Source organism: Brachyhypopomus gauderio, chromosome 9, assembly GCF_052324685.1.
Source record: "Brachyhypopomus gauderio isolate BG-103 chromosome 9, BGAUD_0.2, whole genome shotgun sequence".
NCBI classification, from domain to species: domain Eukaryota; kingdom Metazoa; phylum Chordata; class Actinopteri; order Gymnotiformes; family Hypopomidae; genus Brachyhypopomus; species Brachyhypopomus gauderio.
The window spans coordinates 23,469,025-23,482,815 of record NC_135219.1 but is presented as its reverse complement, the minus strand read 5'-3'; the positions used below and the strand labels follow the sequence as shown (position 1 = coordinate 23,482,815).

The 13,791-nt window shown below is 47.1% G+C and overlaps 1 protein-coding gene across 1 annotated transcript in view; it reads left to right on the top strand.

Moving 5' to 3' along the window:
* slc24a4b (solute carrier family 24 member 4b) overlaps positions 1–13,568 on the top strand; it is a 34,746-nt gene extending 21,178 nt beyond the window's left edge. Inside the window, exons 4-17 of the mRNA XM_077018012.1 lie at positions 424–498; positions 727–811; positions 1,087–1,190; positions 2,866–2,940; positions 3,210–3,235; positions 3,330–3,383; positions 4,605–4,696; positions 5,971–6,140; positions 6,357–6,498; positions 8,967–9,133; positions 9,290–9,404; positions 9,554–9,666; positions 10,037–10,102; positions 10,680–13,568. Of these exons, the coding sequence (XP_076874127.1) occupies positions 424–498; positions 727–811; positions 1,087–1,190; positions 2,866–2,940; positions 3,210–3,235; positions 3,330–3,383; positions 4,605–4,696; positions 5,971–6,140; positions 6,357–6,498; positions 8,967–9,133; positions 9,290–9,404; positions 9,554–9,666; positions 10,037–10,102; positions 10,680–10,832 (1,437 nt within the window). The 3' untranslated portion in view covers positions 10,833–13,568. The remainder of the gene's footprint in view (positions 1–423; positions 499–726; positions 812–1,086; positions 1,191–2,865; positions 2,941–3,209; positions 3,236–3,329; positions 3,384–4,604; positions 4,697–5,970; positions 6,141–6,356; positions 6,499–8,966; positions 9,134–9,289; positions 9,405–9,553; positions 9,667–10,036; positions 10,103–10,679) is intronic.
* Positions 13,569–13,791: the final 223 nt, after the last annotated feature.

Sequence of the window (13,791 nt, the reverse complement as noted above, 5' to 3'; positions counted from 1 at the left end):
TGATGCAGTGTAATTATTTCAGTCCTATGGCGCCCCCTGTGGACAGTATTTATAAATACCACTGCTGCGGCTCAAGAAGGCGCATGATTTATTCACCAGCGCAGCCTTACTGATGCGAGGTCATAGTTTATGTGCAGAAGTTACCGACTATGTAAAGTTTAGCGAAGATATCGCGCTGCCTCTCCAAGAGGTGAATGTGAAGCAGTGCGTGGTGTTAGTTCACTGGTCTGTTTTAGCTCCGTTTATGCTCTCTAGTGCTTACTTGGCGCCCTCTAGCGGTGGACGCTTGTCTTGCTCCTGCTGTGAAAGTCTCGTTTTTGACCGTCTGATTGTACAGATAGAACAGGGACGCAGTCCTGCATGGGGATGGGGTGTGTGTGACGGGATGTGTGTGAGCTGGGCTTTTCACCGTTGTGTTCACAGGCTCTCTACATGTTCCTGGCCCTGGCCATTGTGTGTGATGACTACTTTGTGACCTCTCTCGAGAAGATCTGTGAGGTACGAGGGTGTTAACAGTAGGTCACAGTAGACAGTTTCTTATATGCTCTGCTTAAACATTTAATGGGCGCAATAAAATGATTTAGTGAGACCTAATGCCTCTGCACGGTTCAGTGGTGTGGTGTAAAAAATGTAGATTTTGTGCTCTTGGTATTTCGGTGTTTGTGTGGTTTAAATTGTGGACAGTGCACTTCCGTGTGTGTGTGTGTCTGTGTGTGTCTCCTGCAGAAGCTGGATCTGAGTGAAGATGTTGCTGGGGCCACGTTCATGGCAGCAGGAAGCTCCGCCCCAGAACTGTTTGCATCAGTTATAGGTGAGGAATGAAAACACACACACAACTGTGTACACGGGCACACTTGAAAACACTAATGACCAAACCAAAACTGTAAGGCTTATCCCTTCTTAATTGTTTTAAACGCAATATTTGACATGAAATTACTCTTGTATAGCTCCTGTTTAAAGACCAAATGAAAGGATGTGAAGGCCAATAAAATGACGATGGAATATTCCATGTGTACACACACACACACACACACACACACACACGTCTCCCTGAGCTAATGTGCTTTGCTGCGATTGTGTTTCCAGGTGTGTTCATCACTCACGGAGATGTAGGAGTGGGAACCATCGTGGGCTCTGCTGTCTTCAACATCCTCTGTATTATTGGAGTGTGTGGGATTTTTGCTGGACAGGTGTGTGTGTGCGTGTGACGTTTCCACACACGGACCTCTTTCATGTGTAGTAAAATGTCTTTATTAATCAATTCATGTGCAGAAACACTGTTCGTAGTGAAGAACAGGTCCAAATTAAAAGGAACATTCTAGCAGTTTGCAGTGGTTGCTGTATCGACCGTGTCTGATGTGCGTCCTTGTGCTAAGAGAACGTTTTGACTCGGATCACAGTTTTCATGGAAACGCCGTGTGACACGGGTGCCCAGAGGCAGCTAGGTTTTAGAGCAGTCCGTCAATGTACGTGAAACACATTTCGATAAGGTGCTTTCATGGATTCTTCAAAGTTAATTTGTTAATAAAGCCATAAATCTCTCTAAATTGTCCTTTCAGACATTGGACTACATTTTAAAGTCTGTATGAAATGTTCTTTTGGATATGGGACTACTTTTTCTGACGGGAGAATTTATGGTAATAACTCCCTGCTAGCGTTGTGCTTTTGAGCTCAAATTGAACTAGTTTCTGACTGTGCAGACGTCCGGTTTTATCCGACACTTTTATAGTACTTATGCAGACCATCGTAAGACATCTATTGTTGGAAAAATAATGGCTATAGCTTTGAGTTCTTTTTATATTGTGTACGTAATCTTGTTTTCAAATTCTGTATTATGTCTTGGAATCAAACATCTGCCTTTATTCTGGCATTGTGAGTGTTTTTAAAGTCAATGAGGCTTTTCCCATCCGTTTAAGTGCTGGATATTGGTTGTAATTGTTGTGAGTGGGTGGTAATCGCCCGTACGCTACAGATGTGGTAGATAAAGAAAAGGTTTCCAAATGCTCTCATCCTCTATAATTAACCTTTAATCATGTAGCTAGGACTGTCTGTCTGCGGTTGTATTGTGTATGTTTAGCTGATTCTTTATTTTAACTGGGTTAGTAGTCTTTAATGTAAGTCTTGAGACATGCGGCAGGCGTATTAAAACGGCTGGGTGGATACCAGCATGGCGGATTGAGCTGTGCGGTGGTGGCGTGATTAGTGGGACGGACCGTCAGAAGTACAACACTAACTGCTGGTCCCCATCTAGTGCTGCACACCACTGCAGTGTGTCAAGATGGTGAAGGTAGATGTTAGTGTGATGGACCCATATTCCACTGTGTGGAGTGTTAATGCTAATGGAGTAGCGGTAAGGCTGAAGTGAAAGTGTGTGTTCTGTGTCCTGTGACACACACAGCTCTCTGGTGAGTGAAATATCATAAGCGAAGATGTAATTTTATGGGTTCCCTTTTCTTTATGGGTTCCCTTTTCCCTTTTCTTTCTTTAGTGTTCACTTTGATGCACAGTAACATGTCAAACGTGAATTCATCAAACCTGTCGAGCCTAATTATGTTAGGCCTGTATTATAAAGTTTTAGCTGTAACTTAAACCTGGTCCAGATGGTATTTTAACATCTGTTCCTGTGTACCTGTATTTAAACCCAGTCTGCTCGAGGGGTTGGGCCCCTGTTGTTGGCCAGTGTAGAAAGGGGTCGGTGGTAATGTCATCATGGCACTGCTACTCGACATGAGCAAACCTGCAGCCATTTTGGTTCATGACCTCCAAGCTCCGCCCACCACCACCCACATCTCACGTGTAGCCAACACATCGTGGTTGAAGCTGAGGAGAGCGAGTGCTTGATGTGGGTTTGTACCCCTCCACCAGGTGGTGCTGTTGACCTGGTGGGCTGTGTTCCGTGACTCCCTCTACTACATCCTGGCCGTGGTGGCTCTGATCATAGTAAGTCCTGCTTAAAACCAGCCTGCACTAACCACACTGGATCCGGCAGGGCTGGAGAAACCAGCACAGTCTAGCGAACACGAACAAGTGTTTTGAAGCTGAAATTTTGATCAGGCGTGGGCGAAGATCCACACGAATGTAGATGTAATATACACCCAGTTGGAAGAGGCAGCGTGATGTGCTGGAGATGCTGGCCTCTCTATCTCTCCTCCAGGAGTTTGGAGTTTTAAAACAAGCTCTCCGTGTCCTTCTCTTCTGCTCTTTTTCAGTTCATCTACGATGACAAGATCGTGTGGTGAGTGTGTGAACACCCCCCCCCCCCCCACCCCAGCTCATTGTCTGCGGGACTCGGGTCCTGACGCGGGACCTTTGCTTTCCTCCCTCTTCAGGTGGGAGAGTTTGGTGCTGGTCGTCATGTACGCAGGATATATCCTGATCATGAAGTGAGTAGCAGTTCTCCGCTAGCACGAACGCCGGTGACGGTGTGGAGACGGCACACACTCCATCATCACCAACACACACAGTCTCTCGAGTGTCTGATTTGGGTCACTGACTTAATCTTGTTGCCAGGCAATATGTAATAACAGGTAACGCGTAATCATAACTTCGCCGCATTATATTCGATTAAAATGCAGTTTGCATGAGTGTGACGGCAAAATGAAGTCATGGAAAGAAAGACCTTTTACATAATTAGACAAATATTAATAATAAGCCATAAGAGTACGATCACTTAGACGGGTCATTAAAAACACTTCTGTATAGTACAGTTTCTGACCTCCAGTACTCCAGCCTGAGCGTTCAGTTGTATGTTTAGCGGGTTTACACCGGTTCAAACTCCAGTTTAGGACATTGACGTTACACGGTCATTCCCGTCTGCCATGTGGCAGTTGGAGTTGATGTTTTTATTCTGCGTGGTGGGTGTTGTAGTCTGGCCCCTGGCGTCAGCGGCTAATCTCGGTTTGCTGCTCGACGGTGTCTCTAATCTGGTGCACTGGCCCTTGTGCTCTGCTCGGATAATCCAGCCACAGCTGTCGCTGCCCGAACTCTGAGTTTAGCCTCAGGTCGTCTCCCTTGGTTACAGCCGGGGGGAAATCGTACTGTCTCCCTGCTGCCTCGTGGTCTTTGAGAAGATTTGGTGATGAGACGTGCGGTTTTGGTGATTTTGGAGACGTGATTTTGGAGACTCTTTCTCTCACACTACTTTGCCTACCTTGCTACCTCTTTCTCATCCTTCTCTCTCTCTTCCTCTCTCATCCTTCTCTATCTCTCTTCCTCTCATCCTTCTCTCTCTCTCTTCCTCTCTTATCCTTCTCTCTCTCTCTTCCTCTCTCATCCTTCTCTCTCTCTCTTCCTCTCTCATCCTTCTCTATCTCTCTTCCTCTCTCATCCTTCTCTCTATCTCTCTTCCTCTCTCATCCTTCTCTCTCTCTCTCTTCCTCTCTCATCCTTCTCTCTCTCTCTCTTCCTCTCTCATCCTTCTCTCTCTCTCTCTTCCTCTCTCTTCCTTCTCTCTCTCTCTCTTCCTCTCTCTTCCTTCTCTCTCTCTCTTCCTCTCTCTTCCTTCTCTCTCTCTCTTCCTCTCTTCCTTCTCTCTCTCTCTTCCTCTCTCATCCTTCTCTATCTCTCTCCGTCTCACTATGTCTCCGCCCCTTCCTCCCCCCCAGATTCAACTCCAGCATGCAGAGATTCTTCACAGGAAAACGCAACAAGAACGTTGCCAATGGCAACGCGGCGAGCGGCAGTGAACTGGAGGATGGTAATGATTTGGCCGGGTCACATGACCTCCCTGTGCTTCTCTGGGTGGAGGTGAGGCTAACCAGACATGCTGTGTCTTCTAAAGCCTGTTCTGCGTTTACGTAGAGTTTTGGTCTGAGTGGAATTTGCACAATTCATAATTTTGATGATTATGATTGAGAGGCTAAATGAACCTTCGAGCCGTGAGTGAGTGGTCTCGTAGTCAGAGATTGACGTAAAGAGGGATTATCTGTCTTGACAGTGAATTACTGACAATACATCAGTTTATCTAGCAGGTCCAGTAGCTGGTGGTCAAGACCAGCGTGTTGTGATTTCAGTAATGGACTATGTCCTTGTGCAAATATCTGAACAGAATATGTTTGACTTTTGGCTTATCAATGAAACCCTAGAAGGCTGCATGTAGTTATGTGCCAAGTCCTGGCTTTGGTGTGTGTGTGTGTCTGTGTGTGTGTTTCTCGGAGGGGGAGATTATTCACCCTTATCTTATGATCATCTTGCTTCCTACCAGCGCTGACTCTGAGGTAATCCCCTGTCTCTTCAGCTCTCACCTCACCCCCCCCCCTCTCTCTCTCTCTCTCCCTCTCTCTCTCTCTCTCTCTCTCTCTCTCTCTCTCTCTCTCTCTCCCCCTCACCTCCTCTCTCTCTCTCTCTCTCTCTCTCTCTCTCTCCCCCTCACCTCCTCTCCCTCTCTCTCTCTTCCCCTCACCTCCTCTCCCTCTCTCTCTCTCCCCCTCACCTCCTCTCTCTCTCTCTCTCTCTCTCTCTCTCTCTCTCTCTCCCCCCACCCCCTCTCTCTCTCTCTCCCCCTCACCTCCTCTCCCTCTCCCTCTCTCTCTCTCCCCCCACCCCCTCTCTCTCTCTCCCCTCTCTCTCCTCTCTTGTCTCCTCCCCTTTCATTAGTTCCCCTCTGCAGTTTCCCCTCTTTTAATAGGAGTCTTTTTTTCCTTGTTTTCTGGTAAGTTGTGAGACGCTCGACTCCTGTGTGAATGTTCTTACTCCAGTTCTCCTTGATTGGCGTCTCTGTACATGCTGACCTTGCTTGTCTGCTTAGCCACACTAAACCCACTTTGGCTTCTGCTTGCAAACTTTCATGTCCTACTGTGCGGTAACTATAGAACTCAATGTTTCTTTTTCACCTCAAATTCAGATGTTTGTGTACATTTTGTAAATATTTATTGATATCTAGGTCATGCATGGAGTTTGACATTTTTTTTAGAGCTATTAGCTTGTATGTGTATAGGTGTACGTACATAACCACCCATGCCCTGCCTCTAGTGAAACCAAGCAAGCCCTACACCCGCGGGTCTGTGATCATGGTGGATGAGATCATCAACGCCAGTCCTCCGCACTACCGGTTCCCTGAAGCTGGTCTTCGTGTGATGGTCACCAACCACTTTGGGCCCAAGACCCGCCTGCGCATGGCCAGCCGTCTCCTAATCACCGAGGTACCCGTGATACCCACCTGTGTAGAGTGGGTCACGTGGCCGGCGGGTGGGGTCACGTGGCCGGCGGGTGGGGTCACGTGGCCGGCGGGTGGGGTCACGTGCCCGGGGGTTCATGGAGCAGACCTCCCTCCATGGGTCTCGCTGTTTAGGTCGTTGATCAGATGTGGTCCTGATTGGTTGGAATGAAGTGCTCTGTGCTACCATTGGCTGTTGCAGAGGCAGAAGTTGGTGCAGGGGGCCAATGGGGTGGAGGTAGTAGTGGTGGATGGGAAGACGGACATCGAGAACGGGAACGTCCCCGAGGACAAACCCAGCGAGGAAGAGGACGCTGAACTGAACTCCCCCTTCATCCTACCACGTAAGCAGCACTATAAATTATTACATCTATTACAGCAGTACAAACGTGATTCATCACTAGATGCAATCTCACCCAAAATGCAGTATGTTGGAAATGGGTGTATTAATAATGTATGGGCCACATACTGTGACGCGCTCCATTTGCACACGGGCTGTGCAACTTTCTTGCCGAATGTAAACACCATCATCAGTTGGACTCCTACGTTTATTTTCGTCTCTCGTGTCCTCTGCACGTCTTCGTCCTCGTCCCCGACCATCACGTGCCACGCGCTCCAACCTTCTCCGCAACACGCCTCTCAAACTTCATCTGGGCTCTGTCGAACGGCGCGTACTTCACGCCTCTTTGATTTGCAGGTGAACTTAATTATTTTCGTTTTGGAGACTAATGAAACGTTTCCTCCCGAGACGAGGTGCACCTTTCTGCCAGATCTTCGTTTCTCCCTGAATCGGCACGCGACACACCCGTGCCAGAAGTCTTGGCGTGAGTCGCCGTTTTTGGGTGAGGGATTTGCGGAGGCAGCTGTGCCACCCCCCCCCCCCCCCCCCCCCCCCCCCGCCCCCCCTCCCCACCCCACCTGCCGTGGGCGGAGGCAGCCACAGCCAACGTCTGCAGTTGGCTCCTCCAGTGTTGAGTGTTTTGTGGCAAATGTCAAGTTGCCAGCCAGGCGGCGTTGCAGGGCGCGTCATCTGGCTGCTGTGTGTGAGGGTAAACCCTGCAACTGCCTGCAGGACGCTTTGAAAAACGAACCAGGTGGAAAATGACTTTTAACCTCATGTAGGACAAACTCGAAACTCTTATCCTAATTACGTGACTAAGTTACACACACACACACACAAAAAGGTTGTTGCTATAGTGACAGCAGCATAATATCAGCATATCCGCCAAATCCTGTAAGAGGCATTCAGAATAAAATCGGCTTGCCTCACTATAAAGAAACTGGAATAGCTACACAGGTGAGTGTTGGGCCGTGAGGACTGGGTCTAAGATGTACAGCTGATCTACACAGGTGAGTGTTGGGCCGTGAGGACTGGGTCTAAGATGTACAGCTGATCTACACAGGTGAGTGTTGGGCCGTGAGGACTGGGTCTAAGATGTACAGCTGATCTACACAGGTGAGTGTTGGGCCGTGAGGACTGGGTCTAAGATGTACAGCTGATCTACACAGGTGAGTGTTGGGCCGTGAGGACTGGGTCTAAGATGTACAGCTGATCTACACAGGTGAGTGTTGGGCCGTGAGGACTGGGTCTAAGATGTACAGCTGATCTACACAGGTGAGTGTTGGGCCGTGAGGACTGGGTCTAAGACGTACAGCTGATCTACACAGGTGAGTGTTGGGCCGTGAGGACTGAGCCTGTCTAAGATGGACAGCTGATCAAGTGTACTTGTGCAGCACTTAACAAGCCCCAACACCGCTGTCCACACACCAGGTCTAGACCACTAGTGAGCAAGCCTCAGGCAACAGTAGCCCAGAAAGACAAGATATCTTTGGAAAACCAGAGTTGAAAGGGAAACCCATTCTCTTTTAGGTGACATTTGGTAGTACCTTGCATACTAAAAAAACTATGAATAATTGGATTGAAGTCTTACGAGTATTTACATTTACTATTTTTTTGACAAATTTATTTGTATTTAGTATTTACAAATACTTACTAGTATTTAGTAAGTATTTGGCGGTCATGGCCTGGTGGTTAGGGAACTGGTCTTGTGACCGGAGGGTCGTGGGTTTGATCCCCAGACCTGAGTCCATGACTGAGGTGCCCCTGAGCAAGGCCCTTAACCCTCAACTGCTCACTTGTATAAAAATGAGATAAAAATGTAAGTCGCTCTGGATAAGGGCCAAATGCCATAAAATGTAAATGTAAATTTAATAATAAATGGTACAATATATCGAAAGAGCTGTTTCTCAACTGAACTCCTTTAACTAAGAGAACAGGGTTGTATTAGAATTCTTCTCCTTCTATGCACTGTAGGCACTGCAGGGAGCTGTTGAGATCATCATTGTGTGCGTGTTTGCTGTAGGGGGGCTGCATGAACAGGACCAAATGGTTGATCTCGTGTGTGTGTGTGTGTGTGTGTGTGTGTGTGTGTGTGTGTGTGTGTGTGTGTGTGTGTGTGTGTGTGTGTGTGTGTGTGTGTGTGTGTGTGTATAGGGGGCTGCATGAACAGGACCAAATGGTTGATCGTGTGTGTGTGTGTGTATATAGGGGGCTGCATGAACAGGACCAAATGGTTGATCTCGTGTGTGTGTGTGTGTGTGTGTGTGTGTGTGTGTGTGTGTGTGTGTGTGTGTGTGTGTGTGTGTATAGGGGGCTGCATGAACAGGACCAAATGGTTGATCTCGTGTGTGTGTGTGTGTGTGTGTGTATATAGGGGGCTGCATGAACAGGACCAAATGGTTGATCTCGTGTGTGTGTGTGTGTGTGTGTGTGTGTGTGTGTGTGTGTGTGTGTGTGTGTGTGTGTGTGTAGGGGGCTGCATGAACAGGACCAAATGGTTGATCTCGTGGCCGTTGCTCCTGTTACTCTTCTGTACCATCCCCAACTGTGCCAAACCACGCTGGGAGAAGTTCTTCATGCTCTCCTTCATCCTCTCCACCGTCTGGATCGCAGTCTTCTCCTACTTCATGGTGTGGATGGTAAGTGCCAAATGACCCTCGTCTCTCTCCTCATCCATGCATCGTTGTGTGTGTGTGTGTGTGTGTGTGTGTGTGTGTGTGTGTGTGTGTGTGTGTGTGTGTGTGTGTTTGTTTGTTCCTGGCTTTCTTGACCTCCCACTCTCCACTGTGCTCTAGGTGACCATCATTGGGTACACACTTGGCATCCCAGATGTCATCATGGGCATCACGTTTCTGGCTGCGGGCACCAGCGTTCCTGACTGTATCGCCAGTCTGATTGTGGCTCGCCAAGGTTGGCCTCTCATTTTAAATCTCAGATTGTTTTAATATGCAGATTAACAACAAGCAAAACAAACAATACATCTCCACCGTGATGTCAGATCGATGCCTGGTCTTGACTGTGCATGCCTGATCTTGTGGTGATCCGTAATCGTGTTGCAGGCCTGGGGGACATGGCTGTGTCCAACACCATTGGCAGTAACGTGTTCGACATCTTGGTGGGCCTGGGAGTGCCTTGGGCCCTGCAGACCATGGCCATCAGCTACGGCTCAGTGGTAAGGGCGTCCAATATTAGCGCATGTCCCTAAACACTGTAGCTAAACGGCTGTCTCTATATGACCCAAAAAAACAAGCACGCGTCCTAAACCTAACCTTCTGATCCCTAAACCTAGAACTGGACCTGACTTTTGGTCCACTCCTAATTGGGTCTATTAAGTAATTGCTCAATCCAGCATGTTAATTTGTCTGTTTACAAATGGAAGCTAGCAGCCACCAATTATCATAATGTCCTTTCCATAATCCTAATTAATGGCCGTTCAATTTCACTGTTGCAGCATTAGCATATTTGATTGTATTGTATGCTCTGCTAAGTACTGAGCAGATTAAATCAAGATGGGCATTTAACGTGGTCCCTACTCCTCTTAGGTGATGATTAACAGCCGCGGGTTGGTATATTCCGTAGCTCTGCTGCTGGGATCAGTGGCCGTCACGGTACGCCTCCTGTCTGATTACCAAACACACTTCTGTCTGATTACCAAACACACCATGCACTGCTGGCTTCTCTGCCATGCCCAACAAATATAATGGATTGACTAGTTGTCTTACACAAGAAAAATCCTCTTACATTTCCAATAATTCTTCTCCACATTATGAAAACAACCATACACAGACACCTAGTGGCCTGATTTCAGAGATTCTGTAATAAGTCTTTTTAAAACATGGCCCAGCTCCATGCAGGGGACCTTCCCCATGGTTCATATATGGTTCTATAAACCAGTTTGGTGGAGAAAAAGCAGTTTGATTAATTTCATTTGAGCAGCACTTCATAGAATAACTATAAAAAGAATAAGCACCTGTTGCTACTTGTTGGGGCTAAAAACATTTTTCTTGTTCCTTCAATGAACAGTTTCTTCATGTAAAACAAGTCTGTTGAAACTCTGTAGATAAATATACAGCATGGTCCTTCCTTGAAGATATAAATTCCGGCTTTAAAAGCATTTGCACATGTTCTCTGAAGATCTGAAGTGGTTAACCAGTCCCTAATTTAGATGATGTGGGGTGTCTGTAGATTCTGGGGATCCACGTCAACAACTGGAAGTTGGACTTCAAGCTGGGCGTGTACGTTCTTCTCCTCTACGGCGTCTTCCTCTGCTTCTCCATCATGATCGAGTACAACGTCTTCACCTTCGTCAATCTGCCCATGTGTCAAGAAGACCACTAAAAGCTCGCTCCACCCGTCTGTCTGCTCTCACTTCCACGTCACACCAGGCATCTCCAGATCTTCAGAGTCACCCAGATGTGCCCCTCCCCCCTTTACACCTCAACACTGCTCCATCTCCTGAACATGGGCTCATCAGATCTTCTGAGCTCTTGTTCGTAAGCGACACCATTGTTCTTCCACTGCAGTGTCAGAACGTCATTACCTCAAAACGGACTTTTCCTTCAACCCGGGCTGCACCCGCCTGGACTCGTCTTGCTGTAACCTACAACAACCCGCTGATAGATTCCCATGAGATCTTTAGAGTCCTCCACACGCCACACGTTTCTGGGCTTCTGTGGAGTGGTGTCCCCAGTGTCTGTAACCTGTAAACTCCACCACTATTACAATGACTCTTGACTCAATGGCTCCTGGCCCTGTTAGCCCCCACCCACCCCAACCCCACCCAAAAGAACGAAAACAAGTGGATCACCTGCCAAACGTGGACGGTTGAATGTGTGCGTTGAATTCATCTGACCTGAACCCATGGAGTCTCACCTTTTTTGTACGTTTTTGTTTCTTTAACTTATTAATTTATTGTTTATTATTATTTTTTTTTATTGAAGTTGTGTACATATTTTAATATTTTGTAACTCTGTACTGTTAGCATTTTTTCTTTTCTAAGAATTTGAAATCTTGACACAAGATTAATGGGAAAAGCAGAATGAGCCGGGAGGTTTGGCCTGTAGGGGGCGCACTTCAGGCTGTGGCCTGCCTGCCTGACTATTCCTTTTTGCACAGTGGTGTGGGGGGGTGTCCGGGTTGGACTATGAATGTCTGTGGAAAGATGATGGGACACAAACACTTTTCTGCTTGTTGAATGAAGGGTTCATGGAACGGTGTCTTTTGAGGCCTGTGTGAAGCAGTCCTTGTATCAACATGAGAAGAAGGTGCATCTTATATCCTTTTCTGTTATACCAGGAGATTAAGGAAGGTGTAACGGTGTCCCCTTTGATGAGGGACGTGTCCTTCACTCCATCTGGAAGCCGAGGACAGCTTGTGATCACAGCCATTCTGTATCAGGGAAATTAATGGGTTTATTATGCCTGCTACGGGCAGTCGATGGTGTTCTGTTGACAGAATAACATATAGATACTTGCACTTTAAAACAAGCAAGTACTTCTCTTATTTAGCATGAACCAATGCTTCCTTCAGTGAGGGGTGTGTGTGTGTGTGTGTGGTTTTGAGTCCGTCTTACCAATCCACGATGACTCCATGAGCACAGCTACCGAGAACACATCCTGACTGTGGCTGCAGTGCATGATGGGACATCGCACAACATCCCATTGTCTGCCCCCCCCCAATCACAATCCGGCAGCTATGAGCAACAACTACAGTTGAGACCTTTTCTCCATCATGCAAAAACGGCCGCCCACACAGGACTCCGGGGGGGGGGGGGCACTGTTCTTTTGGGCCAGGTATATGTGCTAGTATATGCAACCTTAATAAGAGCATCCCTCTCGGGTCAGGGAGAGCCAAGCACAAGAGGAACACGCTTTGGTTGGCGGATGCCGTAAGCAGCCCTGGGCTTTTCACATCAGCCATAGCAGAGCAGGAGTGAGAGCTGTTGATGATGATGGACATTTGGTGGGGGGGGGGGGGGGGGGGGGGGGGCGTCTTCCCTGTGCTGTAATTCCCCCCTCCTCTCAGCCTGCTTAAGGAGGACTCGTGTCTGCGCCCAGCGTCTCCCGTTCCTCTGAAGTACAAGACTGTTTCAACCTCTGTGAGAAACTGTGGGGGCATCTTGAAGTTTTTGTAGCTGCTACAGGGACTGGGAAAAAGTGACCGTATTCTGGACATGCTGCCCAAAGCCTTGCGCACCCCTGAAATATGTCCTCCTCTCTCCCTTCCCAGAGACTGTCAGTTCCTCACACAGGCTTACGGTGGCTCCGTCAGCCATTTTGTTTGAGTGGTATCTTTTTGTGGTAGTTGATTTCATGAAGAGAGAGAAGCCGTTTTCTAGTGCCGTTGACTACACTTTAACAAATGATGTTGATGTTGACATATCTGAGGATCCAGATTTTCACTTAGCCTTTGAGTGTTGGGTTGATACTACAGACTGTGACAGAAGATTGTGGAGCTTATTGCGTTTTTTTTTAAGTCTGCATGGGCAGGGTCTGTCTCTAGTCACACCCTCTTTTGCCTGTCCCCATCAGAGAGCTTCACTGTTCTCTATTACTGTGTCGTGCAAAATACACACACACACACACACACACACACACCTATTCATCCTATGTGCTGTCTGATCTATGGTCCAAACTGCATACTTGATCACTTTTTGAAAACTAGAATTCAGAGGGTATACTTATTGTAGCTCTGCTCATTATAGATTGTATCGGGAAAGCGTGCAAAATAAGTGTGTGCACAAATGTAGCGTGACTGAGACACAGGGAGGCATATTTAGTCAGAATGAAAGTGACCCTATGCACTGTGAGCTCAATGTGATGTGGGATTCATGTCTATAATAAATATAATTAAAATATGTATATATTTAATGTTAGGTACAATGAAACTGATATCTGCATAACTGATATGAATGTATTGTCTTGCTATAATGCACATATCCAACCAATGCGTTTTACTGTAAAGCAATAACATGGAGGAGGGTAAAGAAAACATCCTGAATAATTCCTGTACAATTGTCTTACATCGAACTTTAGAAATGGGATGTCCATCACAAATTAAATGATGCCATTTATACCCGTTTCGTAGTTTTTGTGGAATATGCTGTTGTTCACGCTCGCAGTGATGCTATCTTCTGAGTGATGCTTATCTTCTGCAGTGCATGATGGGACATGACGCAACTTGGAAGTGTCTCTCCCACCATTAGAAAGTTCAAAATTAGGGTTGTCTGTGCTGTTAAAGTACCTCAAAAAAAAAGAAAAACCTGAGTCACAATGACATTGGCCTGTCTTCATGAATA